Source organism: Ostrinia furnacalis, unplaced genomic scaffold (genome assembly GCF_004193835.3).
Source record: "Ostrinia furnacalis isolate ACB-3 unplaced genomic scaffold, ASM419383v2 OfSCF7574, whole genome shotgun sequence".
Taxonomy (NCBI): Eukaryota; Metazoa; Arthropoda; class Insecta; order Lepidoptera; family Crambidae; genus Ostrinia; species Ostrinia furnacalis.
The window spans coordinates 365,690-379,262 of record NW_021137813.1 but is presented as its reverse complement, the minus strand read 5'-3'; the positions used below and the strand labels follow the sequence as shown (position 1 = coordinate 379,262).

Below are 13,573 nucleotides of genomic sequence, written 5' to 3'. Positions count from 1 at the left end.
CAAGACCTCTAAAGACCACTAAACCCTCTTAGTACCCTTCCAAATAAAAGCAAGTTGTTGTAACAAAACAAATTTTATTTGTACCCAAATATACATAACAATGCATTTGTATAAAAATATCACAATTATTACGTAATTATACTTTGTATATTACAGTTATTATTATGCTTTCAAGTTATAATTAATCTACCATTATCATATTCCCACTAGTAAGTTAGTATTTGTCTACCTACATAATGTGTTTACACAATGTGTAAACTCAATTTTAAACATCTGTTTAAAAGGGATAATGTGTGCACTTGGCAAATATGCTACCAGGAACACATCTGTGATCGATATTAAAACTATCTACTGTATCCATTTCTTTGTCAGTTAGTTCGAAATCGAATATATTCAAGTTTTCTTCAATACGAGACTTGGTAAATGATTTCGGCATTACAGGTATGCCGCGTTGGATCTGAAACAAAACAAAACTTTATTCGGAAATCGCGTTACTTCACTTTTCTAAACATACAAATAGAAAAAAAGAAAAGACATCACAATAAGTAAACACCAAAGACGAATGAAACTGCGCAGTGTCACAGACAGCCACGGATCTACGATTTTTTCTAACCGAGGCCAAATATTATTGTGGCGCCTATCCCACCGTTAGAGCAAAGTTCGCCGCGATTTGCAAGTAGATGTGTTCTAAAACCAAGTAGGCGGCGCCCCCCTGCCCTTGGGCCCCCTAGATCCGTCCCTGGCCACATAACCAAGCTGTCAAAAATCACAAACTGATTAATTTACATAATAAATACTTACCAAGTACCGCAAAGCGATTTGCGCCCGCGTCTTTCCATACTTCTGGGCCAGCTCGCCAAGCTTTGGGTCAGTTTTGATGGCGTCTTTCCCAATGAACTCCGGCCTCGCTTCAGAGATGAGTCCGAGCGGCGTATAGGCCACAGGCACTACGGAGCGCTCTTTGCAAAAGTTTACTAGCTTATGCTGAGTAAGGGTTGGATTTATCTGGAAGAAAAAAAAAGATTGTCCATGAAATTAATAAGGGTGGCGATATTAACTCAAAATGTGACTGCTAAAAATTCAATGACACATTTTTAAAACCTTCAGCTATTTCAGTGGTAGGTAAGTATTTGAGTAAAATCAATTTTGGTGTGGTAATATTGTTATACTTCAGCAAGAAAATTAATGCGCACCTTAAAATATTGAGTCTATAAATTAGATAGAACATTTTAAAATCTGAATAAAAATAAATAAAATATAAGAAAGTTTATTATTACTGAAAATTACAACAAGCCAACTTAAAGAAATTTAGTGTTTTCAGTATTCAAATTAATTTTCTGGTGCTCACCTCAAACTGATTGACTACAGGCTTTATCTTGGCACTCTTCAGCAGCCTTTCCAGCTGTTCTTCGTTAAAGTTAGACACCCCTATGGACTTCGCCAGGCCCTGCGCCACAGCCTGCTCCATTCCTCTCCACGTTTCAGAGTGATCTATTGCTGTGTCCTCTCCTTGACTCTTATGTATAAAAAAATGGATGTAGTTATTGATAGACCAAAAGATAAAAAAAAATAATAGAAATCTATATATATAAAAGAAAGTCGTGTTAGTTACTCCACTTATAACTCAAGAACGGCTGAACCGATTTAGCTGAAAATTGTCAGGGAGGTAGTTTAGAGCCAGGAGAAGGACATAGGATACGTTTTATCCCGTTCGAAATAAAAAAAAGTCTGCTTATTTATTGCCATTAAGGCGGAACAAAGTTCGCCGGGTCAGCTAGTTATTTAATAGAACTGAATCACGATTAGATACAAAATAAAGGAGGCTTATTCCAAATAAGCTTTGATTATAAGTATTATTTTAATTTTTTGATCCTTTTAGTGGCAAACTATGCAGAGGCCTATTTCCAGTAAAGATTGATGATTCCAGTAAATATTGGGTTTCTTACCAATTAATTACCTTATTTTAATTGGGAATTTGTGATTTTTTACTGGTTTTTGATATGCTAGGCGACACTATTACCATAAGAGATATGTAGTAGTCCAGAATTTATGTATAAATGGGTACTCACATTCACAGAAACAGGCCAGTGGACCAGATACAGATCAACATAGTCCAGTTTTAGTTTGTTCAGTGACTCTTTGAGAGCCGGTATCACATCAGCCTCTGCATGCGAATCATTCCAGAGCTGAAAAGTAAAAGCATATAATAGTGTTATTAGTTTTGACTATTCATCAGATTTTTAGTCCTTGAGCCTATTAGAAACTTATCTGTGAGATAAACAGACTCTTGACTACAAAGATCTTAGATAGTTAAAGGATAAGGATAGGACAAGTTAATCTGGTAATAGTTAATTTGTAACGTAAGAAGTATAAAATAATTTAGGTATATTAGTACAATTTATTGCAGTTATTGTATGCGAAAACATATAATAAATTGGTGTAAAGCTTTATACTCAGATGGTTAATAAGTCAATTAGCACTGTTTGTTTTCTGAATAAAATAAAATAAAATAAATAAAAAAATTACATGTTACACAACTTGTTATCACAAAATTCATCAGGAACAGCTATCAATCATAGCTGGGCATTAACTCGTTAATCCGTTAATCGTTAATTAACGAAGTTAACATTTCTATTAACGGATTAACTTTTAAGTTAACTTTAAAAAAATGTTAACGGACTCGTTAACTTCCGTTAAATTATCCTAAGTCCGTTAATCGTTAATCCAGTAAGTACCTACTATTTACCAAAAAGATACAGCAGGCACGCTGAAAAACACTAGAATAAAAATTAGCCAAGTGCGTGTCGTGCCACGCGCAGTGTAGGGTTCCGTAGTTGTCCGTCATTAACACAATAATATATTTCAGAAGCAAGCAATTACTTCATCTTAAGTCACTTTTAATATGTCTTCTAAGGAATTTTCACTAGTTAAGGAATTTTATAATACATTAGTTAAATGACTATTACTCTTAATCTAACTGATGTATTTTAACCGCTACAGTTTTCCTTGAAAGTTCATGAAAAGTAGTATCGATACGAATTTTTCTAGATTTTTAAAGCCAACAGTTTAGTTTTAAGAGGGGGGGGACGCCCTACTTGAACAAAAATTGGCACTTTAAACTTAAATATTTTGCAAACCGATCCCAAAAATGAAAAATAGTACCATTAAGCTGGTCTGATGATGGAGTCAGGAGGTGGCCATAGGAACTCCTAAATGAAATGGCGGCATCGCATCGAATTTGGGTTCGTTGGATTTGTCTTTTCGAGCAATTTAGTACGAGATGATGTGCAGGGTCCTGATGATGGACTCAGGAGGTGGCCATAGGAATTCCTAAACAAAACCGCGGAAACTTATCGAGTTTGGGTTTGTTGGATTTGTTTTTTCGAGCACTTCGGTGCTAAATTGTATTGTAATTGAACAAAGGCTCTGAGATTGAGATACTATAGACTAAGAGCTGGTGAACGCCAGACCTACGTCATTTTATAAAAGCTGAAAGTTCGTCAGCGTATGCTCCCAATATAGGTTAGAATGTTGGTGGATTATGAAGTTTGGGTCATCGTTGCTTTGGCAGCTATCCTAAAAAAATGTCTGGCAAGGAGTTGGAACTGTCAAAACTGTGTGGCTGATGTCGAAACAATTTCTAATCATTGCCCAAATATCTATCTATACAGGGTGTTAGGTAAATGGGTATATGAGCCGACACTAGCCCATGTTAACATGGTCATATAAATGGTATGGTGAAGTCAGAAAATTGATATCTTCATTTTTATTATTTTATTTTTAATACAAATCGTATTTTGTAAAATTTATTTTGTATGAAAATTAAAAAAATTAAAATGATGATATCAAATTTCTGANTGGGTATATGAGCCGACACTAGCCCATGTTAACATGGTCATATAAATGGTATGGTGAAGTCAGAAAATTGATATCTTCATTTTTATTATTTTATTTTTAATACAAATCGTATTTTGTAAAATTTATTTTGTATGAAAATTAAAAAAATTAAAATGATGATATCAAATTTCTGACTTCACCATACCATTTATATGCCCATGTTAACATGGGCTAGTGTCGGCTCATATACCCATTTACCTAACACCCTGTATATATAAAAGAAAGTCGTGTTAGTTACTCCACTTAATATAACTCAAGAACGGCTGAACCGATTTAGCTGAAAATTGTCAGGGAGGTAGTTTAGACCCAGGAGAAGGACATAGGATACTTTTTATCCCGTTCGACAGCATTCCCGTGTGACTTGACATGAAATGTCAGTCACTATAAAACGTATTATAACAAAAAAGAATCAGACTTGGAATAACAAACCACGCGGGCGAAGCCGCGGGCGGAAAGCTAGTATATATAGTATAAAAGAAAGTCGTGTTAGTTATTCCACTTATAACTCAAGAACGGCTGAACCGATTTAGCTGAAAATTGTCAGGGAGGTAGTTTAGAGCCAGGAGAAGGACATAGGACTTTTTATCCCGTTCGGAATTTTTAAAAAAAGTCTGCTTATTTATTGCCATTAAGGCGGAACAAAGTTCGCCGGGTCAGCTAGTATGATTTTATGGTATAACGTAAGTAGAATTACAGTCTATTGAATATATAGAAAAAGCCACCGTAAAAGTTAGGCTTACGTTATACCATAAAATTTAAAGCTGATTTGCTTTCGAAATTATTTGAACCTTGCTTGTGTTAACGGATTAACGATTAACGTTAACTTCCGTTAAATCTTGCTGAATGTAACGTTTTAACGTTTAACGAAGTTAATTTTTTTATTAACGGTTTAACGATTAACGAAGTTAACTATTTGATTAACGGTGCCCAGCTATGCTATCAATTAACATTATAATTAAAAGGATTGAAGGTGAGTGGCAATAAGTTGTAGTAATTATAAGTGTCATTTAATCTGAATTTAACTAACTCACCTTAGTTGTTACAAAAAGTTCCTGTCTAGTCACCACTCCTTGTTTGATTTTATTGGCAATAGCTTGTCCAACCTCCACCTCATTTTTGTAGCATGACGCTGTATCTATGTGCCGGTAGCCTGCGTCTATCGCGCATTCAACTGCTTGGCAGAACTGCCCAGGATCGGCTTTACGCTGTAAATGCAATAGTAAGTAATGATGTGTATTTTTAATTAGAAGAATGATTCTGTGTTATTCCAATTTGGCCTTAATTTAATATTTGTGAATTGATTACTTCTAAACTGCACGCAGAAAGCGCCTTTTTGCACTTACACACTCGTGTAAGATAAAACTAAGTCATACTCGGTACCTAATGAAAATTTGAAATTCCTTTACTTTACCTACTAATAATGTAGTTCAAAGGTCAGGTGTGGATTACATGAAACTTAACAAACTTACAGCATACGTCCCAAGTCCAATCATAGGCATTTCATGCCCACTGGAAAGTTTTACAGTAGTAACTTTGGAGACCATTCTGTAAAAGCAACCTAGAAAAAATTTGATTGTAATATTAAAAGTGTTTACTTTTAAGAATATGATATTGTTTTATTACAAGACCAAGTCAACCTTTATTTATATACGATAAAAAAGTCCCCCAAACGAACGATAAAAGTAACCTACAAAATAGCGAAAAAATCAAAACAAAAATGACATGGATGACATTACACGGCCGGCACAATGTCAACCAAAGATAATGTCACAAAGCTATAGAGTACATTCATCAATCATGTTTTAATAGAAAAACTTTCACCGCTGCTTTGATGCTCCTTCCTTAAAAGATTGCGCGTTTGCTGTGTGGTGCCTTGTGTTGCATCATAAAGCAACGTTTTTTAAACGTCGCCATTCTTTTACATCGCAAATTAAGTGAGCTATTTAAGTGAGCTACGCCTACATTCAGTAGCAATGCTGTTAATAAAAAAAAAAGAATTGTAGTGTAGTGTTTGACAGTTCTGAAATTTAAAAAGTTTACGTTTGAAAGTCGTTACTGCAAGGAAACGATTGCGTTGTTTTGTAAAATATTGCAAGAACTGAATTATTTTCTGGTTTTCAATGCAATAAAACGATATTTTGCAGTGCCCTACTAATTATCAATCTACCGTTGTGTCTGTACTAACCGCACGCGGTAGTTTTTGTACAGCCCCACTCTCGCGTTCTCGCCGCGTTTTATCGAAAAGCTAACAAAATTCCGTACTACAAAATGGATGATTTTCTCAAAATTGAGAAGATCGGTGAAGGTACTTACGGTGTTGTTTACAAGGGGAAAAATAAAATAACCGGCCAGTTTGTGGCTATGAAGAAAATTCGTTTGGAGTCTGAAGATGAAGGCATTCCGTCCACTGCTATTCGGTAGGTGTGGTTGGTGGTTTCCCAACATAAATATCAGTATCATTTTCCGTATTAATTAGGCATCAACTTGTACAGAAAATAATATTGGATTTCTGTAATGTTTTGCTTGATTTCTAACCTATACATAATTGTTTACGCGTGCTTTCTTTCAGCGAGATCTCACTCTTGAAAGAGCTAAACCACCCAAATATAGTGAAGCTGGAGGATGTGCTGATGGAAGAGTCGCGACTATACCTCATTTTCGAGTTCCTCTCTATGGACCTGAAGAAATATATGGACTCTCTTGGAAATGGAAAAGTGAGTGACATTTTTGTTGTGATTACTTATGTGTACCAAAGAAACAGTGGTATATTTAGTTCTACATAATGCTGTAATGTTGCACCACATTACATGAGTGAGGGAGTTCTCAGAGTAGCTTTTTCTACTTGTAATTTAAGTCTGCGTTTGACCCTAATCTTACTTCATTCATTCATAGTGATATCTTAATATTTACACAGGACAGAGGAGAATAGGCATAAAGCTGCAGATGTTATAATGGTGATGCTGATAGAAATTCTGTTTTGGAGATACTGCTATGACTTCCAATGAAAATAACAACAAATTATATTATAGATGTTAGCTGATGCCAACAAGATTCATGATAAATTATTGAGATAAAATGTTTTGCAAATACAATCTTTCAAGACAAACTTCTGAAATATCATCTGTTTTACTTCTAATTACAAACCATGATTAACCTTTTGTCTGCATAAAATATGTTACAAATACAGGCACAACACAATTACTTTCAGATTGTCTGGCATTCAGCGAGTTAACAGTTAAAGTGTTCTTTATCTTTGTCTGTCAATGAACAACAACAATTCTATGTCCTCTAGTTTATGGACCCGGCGGTGGTGAAAAGCTACCTGTACCAGATCAACAGCGCCATCTTGTACTGCCACCAGCGCCGCATTCTGCACCGAGACCTCAAGCCACAGAACCTGCTCATCGACAAGACTGGCATCATTAAGGTATTTGATTCAGTTAATTTGTGTGAATACTGTAATTGGTTTTGCCATTCTATTTAGAAAATGTAAGCATAGTTTAGTTTAGCTGGGCATTTTACACTCTTAGCTTACTTATTGGAACCTCTGTAAGACTTGTGTTTTTCTTTCAACCAACCCAGATTACTCCAAAAAGGTTGCAGTCTTTTTTATGAGAGCTATAACATCACTTGTGGCAGACTTTATGAGCTTCCATAGTCTGGATAGCATGCGGACATTTTGTTATTTGGTTCAGTTTGAAACTTATTGTAGGGTAAATAAGTATTTGATTAGTTTAGTAGTTACTAGTAGACTGATTATAATACTGTAATTAGCGGGAAAAGTATCCCGCCCAATGCTACTTAAAATTAGGGCTTGTTTCAGTGCATTAGCTTCTGTTCTCTGTTGTATTTTGTCACTTGTTATTACAATCCAACCTGTTAAAAGCTGCTGGCTGATTGCAGATGGCAAAAGAGAAAAAAAAACTTATTTTTCTTATTTTCATTAAGGTCCTTTCCTTATTCTGACGACTGGTGACTTGATGAGACATGTCTGTCCTTGTTCCCCAGGTGGCGGACTTCGGGCTGGGGCGCGCGTTCGGCGTGCCGGTTCGCGTTTACACGCACGAGGTCGTCACGCTGTGGTACCGCGCGCCCGAGGTGCTGCTCGGCAGCCAGAGGTACGTAACATTTTATGTCAATGTAACTATGTGGCCGTTCTGCATTTATATGGGACTATTCCCACCTCTCGTTCTCACTTCTACAACTCCTGTGTAGCCAGAAAACTACTGTTATATTGATTATACCATTGTCGTATGTAGGCTAATTTTTAGGCGGAGCCGAACCTGGATTACAAACGGTCATTTTCGAATCGATAGCCCAAAATCCCAACGGCCCTCCGGCCCTGCTATACATATATGTATACATGCATGATTGATACCTACCTTTTATTTAAACTGTATGGTGTGTTATTTTCTGGATTGGTAGTCTCATCATCAGCATTAAGACTTTTTGTCTCTCTACTCATGTTTGTGATTTATAAATAAAGTTTAATGTTCTTAAGTAAAAATAATTATGTTCAATGTGTGATAAAAAGTATATACCTAATACCGAAATCTAGGTCAGTAAACTAGTGCCAGTCTTTTTAAATAAAAACATCGCGATCGCTGTATACCTACATTTTTTTTATTTTGTTCTATTCAGAAAACAAACAGCTTACAAAGCCTATAGTTTTCACCTCTATGTAACCACTGAATTACTTGGATAACACATTCTGTTTGCCCTCAGGTATTCCTGCCCGATCGACATCTGGTCTGTGGGCTGCATTTTCTCGGAGATGTCGTCCAAGAAACCCCTTTTCCAGGGAGACTCGGAGATTGACCAACTCTTCCGAATCTTCAGGTAATTTTGACACATTTAGAATATATTTTTTCAAGAGAGCGTATCTTCACCTTAAAGGCCAGCAACGCACCTGTAACGCCCCTGGGTCTGTGGGTGTCTATGGGCGACGGTAATCACTTACCATCAGGTGATCCGTCTGCTGGTTTGCCTCCTGTCACATAAAAAAAAAGTTATTAAACATTTTGATCGAGATGCGACACTTATGGCTAAAAAAAAAGTTATGATATATCTGTTGTTGGTAATTTTTGTTCTTTACTGATAAAAACTGTGTTGTGTATTGCAGGATGCTTCGCACTCCTACTGAAGAGATCTGGCCCGGTGTCTCTTCCCTACCTGACTACAAGCCTACCTTCCCCAATTGGAACACCTTTAATTTGCACAACCACGTAAGTTTGTCTCTTAGTGCTGTCTATCCTTGTCACTCGAACTAGCTAGAGTAAGAGAAAGAATGCAGTTGTGTTTGTTATTGTAGTAATGAAGTAAAGATACAGTCTATTTCGCTCCTCATCTGTAGGTTCACATCTAACGCCCGTATTCACAAACATTACTACGAGGTCTCACAGTGCGCGTGGACGCACAGGCACAGGGTGACACACGAACCAATCACAGAGCTCTATTCATCGCTGTGCGTTCGATTTGCTGCTTCACTTAAGCAAGCATTGTTTGTGAATATGGGCGTAAATCTTAACATAATGATACTTACGTAAGAACTATTTGTGAATCCTCTTTTGACAAATTTAAATTGGCCAGTCTGTGTATTGATATTGCTGTTTGTTTTCTTAATTAATCGATATCAATTTACTGTTCCAGGTCCAAAACCTAGACGAAGTGGGCATGGACTTGCTCCAAAAGATGCTTGTCTATGACCCGGTGAAGCGCATCTCCGCCAAAGACGCGCGCCGCCACCGCTACTTCCGTGACGTCAAGCTACCGCCCGGCCTCACGCTACACTCGGCCTACATACGCTACACGGGACACGAGAACGATACAGACAACGCGCAGTGCGTGTAGAGGTAACTTTAGTTATATTTTAGGTGATATTAGACATCCAGATTGGACCTTGATGTTATGTTCTTAAGGTCGACGTTGTCACAGCAATGTTGTGACCTCAGACTCTTGATATCTTGATATTTAGTCCGTAACGGTCAACGTTTCTTTCAATGTGTTGACGTCAGCCGCAATGGGCTTGATTCTGAGACTACTGAAAAGTATCCTTTATTATCTCTTATTCTTGCCTTTTTCTTTCAATAAGCCACATGAGGATCTGTCTATGAAAACAACTACGCTACATACTTTAAAGCATAATGTGTGTAACAACATGCATTCTACCAGTATTTGTATTGGCCTTAATGCATGCACTGACTTAAGAATCGAGCCCATTGATGGATTCTTTAGGATTGTCCACTTGAATAAGCTTTATGCTGATAATTCCATAGTTATTGGGATGGGTGTGAGTTCTGTTAATTCTATTTATCAGATGAATGCTCAGAACTCATAAAGTACCATGTTAATGGCTATGGTCATGTGTGTGAGAGAAAATTGATAGACATCTGAATTTTATGCCTTAATAACTAAGCAATATGTAGATGTAAAATAGTATATTTTGTGCTAAATGTCTTTTATGTTAAGAGAGGTCAGTACGCCTGCTATTGCTTCACTTCACACGATCTGTTCGTCATTGTAATTGACAATATAAATTTCTTGTCTCATTATTATAACTTTCTAATTCAAGTGGATTATGCTTACGACCTAGGGACTATGTTAAAATTTTATTTATAGTATAATTTTGATTTGTCTGTGTTGACATTTTCTATTGGGCCATGCGATTCTATGGCCCGTGACACACTACGACTTTTGCAGCGTTATAAACATACACGTGGAAATAAAATATTAGCGTTTGTTTTCTATCGACCTGATGCATACAAAGTTCTCTGTTACACATGACAAACACTGCAATACTAATGAGCACTATGCCTGGATCTACCAACGATTCTATCTATTTATTTATAATTTTCAAATTAGTTTGAGATGCGACTCTTAACGCTAAAAATTAAATAACTATGATTCTATCTATACTTACTGCCTATTGTAAAACTGAAGAGTTGTTTATTTGGTTGAACACTCTGAACTCGGAACAAATGGTTCGAACATGCTAGTTATACCACTTGGCATGTCAGGGGTCAGGCCCTCCCTAAAAATAACCTTATGCCAATGGGTTCGAATAATTTCAAATATTTTATTTTATTAAAAACACTGCAATAAGTCGCGATGTGTAAAAGGCCTTCTACTTCATTACCAAAATTAGATCATTTTTTTTATATTTATGTATTTACTTTCTCGAATCTTCTAAATAAAATACTGTTGTTACACATGATGACAGATATGAATGATAAGTTAATATGAAAGTTGTATTATCTTGGGTGCTGAATTACAGGAAAATAAAATTAATATACCTATGTGACAGAATCAAAATATAGTATTTTCCCCCTGCCGTCTGGATAAAAATAAAATCATATTTAATTATTGTATTACATAACATCATATAAGCTTTTCAGGGAATATGATTGTATTATCGAATGATTCGTATGTCGTATGATGATCGTATCGTAACTCGTGGCCTTAGGAACGATTGTATTGTAAATACTTTGGGGTGGTAATTTATAGTTTGGTAACTCTTTTGTACAAAAGATAACGCATCTTATTGTTGTATGGATATTTGGGAATCTAAAGGCACAGTTACACATGCTCATTACGTCATTACTAGCACGAAGCATGCCACTGTTGAGCAATTGTTACTAAATAGCATGCTCATTTGGAGCACGCTTGTTTCAAGAATGTTATAAAGCATGACATTTTATGAGCATGTGTAACTTTACCTTTATGTATTGTTTGATTGGTTTTCGAACTACAATGTTCATGAATTATTTCCATTGATTGAATTGAACAAATAAGTAATTATAGTAGGCCTAAGACTTGATTCATTCAGATTGACTGAATATGTTTAACCTTTCTTATCTTATTTTTTGCGTAACTTATCGTTTCGATATTTTTCGAGTCTCTCACGTTAAGGCTCATTTACACCCTTAGTAAAGCTCTTCAAAAATGTACTACCAGGTATATTAATTCGAAATTAAAGTCGGCGTAAGAGTGTAAATGAGCCTGAAATGTTTTATCTTATATTAAGTTTTTATACAAGTACACTTAATTTAATTTATCGCTAGGCTCTCGTGTCCGGCACGCGAGGTTTTATTTAGTTCGTTTCGCAGTGATCAATGATTGCAAATTGTAAATATCCTTGTGCCAAAACTAACCGCGTATGATATGGTTAATTTATTAGACAATGTTTAGTCCACGGCATGACAAACCAGAAAAAAAAATATTCTTAAAAAAATAGCAACAAAGAAATGTTTGATAAGTCAAAATGTAACCGCACATATCGCTAGCTGGTTTGTAATGGGTGCTTTTCCATCTAGTCAATGTACCGCGCTTCGTCAGAAAGAACATGATTTTTCAAATAACGAAGTCAGATATCGATAATTTTACTAGACTAGATTTTTACCCCTATGTTTGTGCTATGAATGTGCGTCAATTTTGCATATGGTACGTCAAACAGTGTCGCATCTTATTGAGTTGTAATAGATGCGACTTGGCGACTTAAATGTACAGCCCGGTCGAGTTAACTGCTTACGTGGCGGCTGTGACGTCACATCGACGCTCTGATATGGACGGGGCGAACGCAGGGAGGTGGGAGGGAGAGTCGCATTCCAGCGAGGTGCGCAGTTAGCGGTGTGCTGTTGCTGTTGCTTTACTTATTCTGTACTAAGTACATCAGGTGATAAGTCTGCTCGTTTGCCACCTGTCACAAAAAAAAAACCTATACGAAAGGCACGCCTGGTTAGGTGCAATCGTTGTGGTTCGTAAGGTCTACTCAGCTAAATACTGGGTTTGTATCAGAGTATTAAAGATGACAGTATGGTATTGCAATATTATTCGGGAAATCCTTTATGTGTGCTTTTAAATACAGTTGGTGTATGCGTCTCGTACTTGAAATAGTCAAATAAACAAATTGATCACTGTGTATTGTCTTTATGTCTTTAATGAATAATGAATTTATGTTTAAGATGCGAATGTTTGATTTAGGTATTCATTAATGTGTAAAAATATAACGATTATTTTAGTATGACTGCAGTTTTATTTCATTTCTCACAACTTGGTTAATATTAAATATCATCGACGACAGATTTTTTTTTTATAAATAATAATAAAGGTGTAAATAAAATGCGCAAATTATTTTAATATACTTTACATTTATTGCTTTTGTAAAAGTATACAATAAAATAACAAAGAAACATTAAAATCTAATGTACTGTTTACAATATTGTGCAGTTTTATTATGATTATTGCTTCGTGTAATCTTATAATAATGTTTACAATAATAAGATTAATAAGACACTATGTGATCATAAGAAATGTACAAATGAGTTGTGTAAAAAATGGCTGTAAATACTTAAAAATACAAAATTTTAATGAAAAAGTTTAAATCAAGTCTTACTATATTTATGTAACTATAACAATATGTAAACATCTTCAATTAAAAACTAGAAGACTATGAAATGAAAAACAAAAACTAAAAAACATAAGAGTTATAAAACTACATTATAAACATGTACGATACGTACATAAGCGGCCTGCGCGTGGAAATATGATGTATCATAGTGGTACTACTTTTTTTGTGTCATTTTTGATGATATTAGTGGTAATTGCTGCCACTTGTTTGTGAAGTGTTTTGGTGTCATTGAGAATGAAAAATAACGGTAAGTGCTTTTATATCTCTTGT

At 35.7% G+C, this 13,573-nt stretch overlaps 2 protein-coding genes across 2 annotated transcripts; one reads left to right on the top strand and one right to left on the bottom strand.

The window, feature by feature from the left end:
* Positions 1 to 115: 115 nt before the first annotated feature.
* Positions 116 to 5,634, bottom strand: LOC114365204 (aldo-keto reductase AKR2E4). The gene is made up of 7 exons (XM_028321726.1): positions 5,535 to 5,634; positions 5,367 to 5,455; positions 4,929 to 5,102; positions 2,070 to 2,186; positions 1,349 to 1,516; positions 802 to 1,005; positions 116 to 457 (listed from the first exon to the last, which is right to left on the bottom strand). Exons 2-7 carry the CDS (start codon positions 5,439 to 5,441, stop codon positions 278 to 280), a joined length of 918 nt encoding a protein of 305 aa, XP_028177527.1. The 5' UTR covers positions 5,442 to 5,455; positions 5,535 to 5,634; the 3' UTR covers positions 116 to 277.
* A 279-nt stretch (positions 5,635 to 5,913) lies between these two features.
* Cdk1 (Cyclin-dependent kinase 1) lies at positions 5,914 to 12,912 on the top strand. The gene is made up of 7 exons (XM_028321739.1): positions 5,914 to 6,314; positions 6,467 to 6,611; positions 7,190 to 7,324; positions 7,906 to 8,015; positions 8,623 to 8,736; positions 9,020 to 9,122; positions 9,547 to 12,912. The coding sequence occupies exons 1-7, from the start codon at positions 6,166 to 6,168 to the stop codon at positions 9,745 to 9,747; spliced, it is 957 nt and encodes a 318-aa protein (XP_028177540.1). The 5' UTR covers positions 5,914 to 6,165; the 3' UTR covers positions 9,748 to 12,912.
* The last annotated feature ends 661 nt before the right edge of the window (positions 12,913 to 13,573 follow it).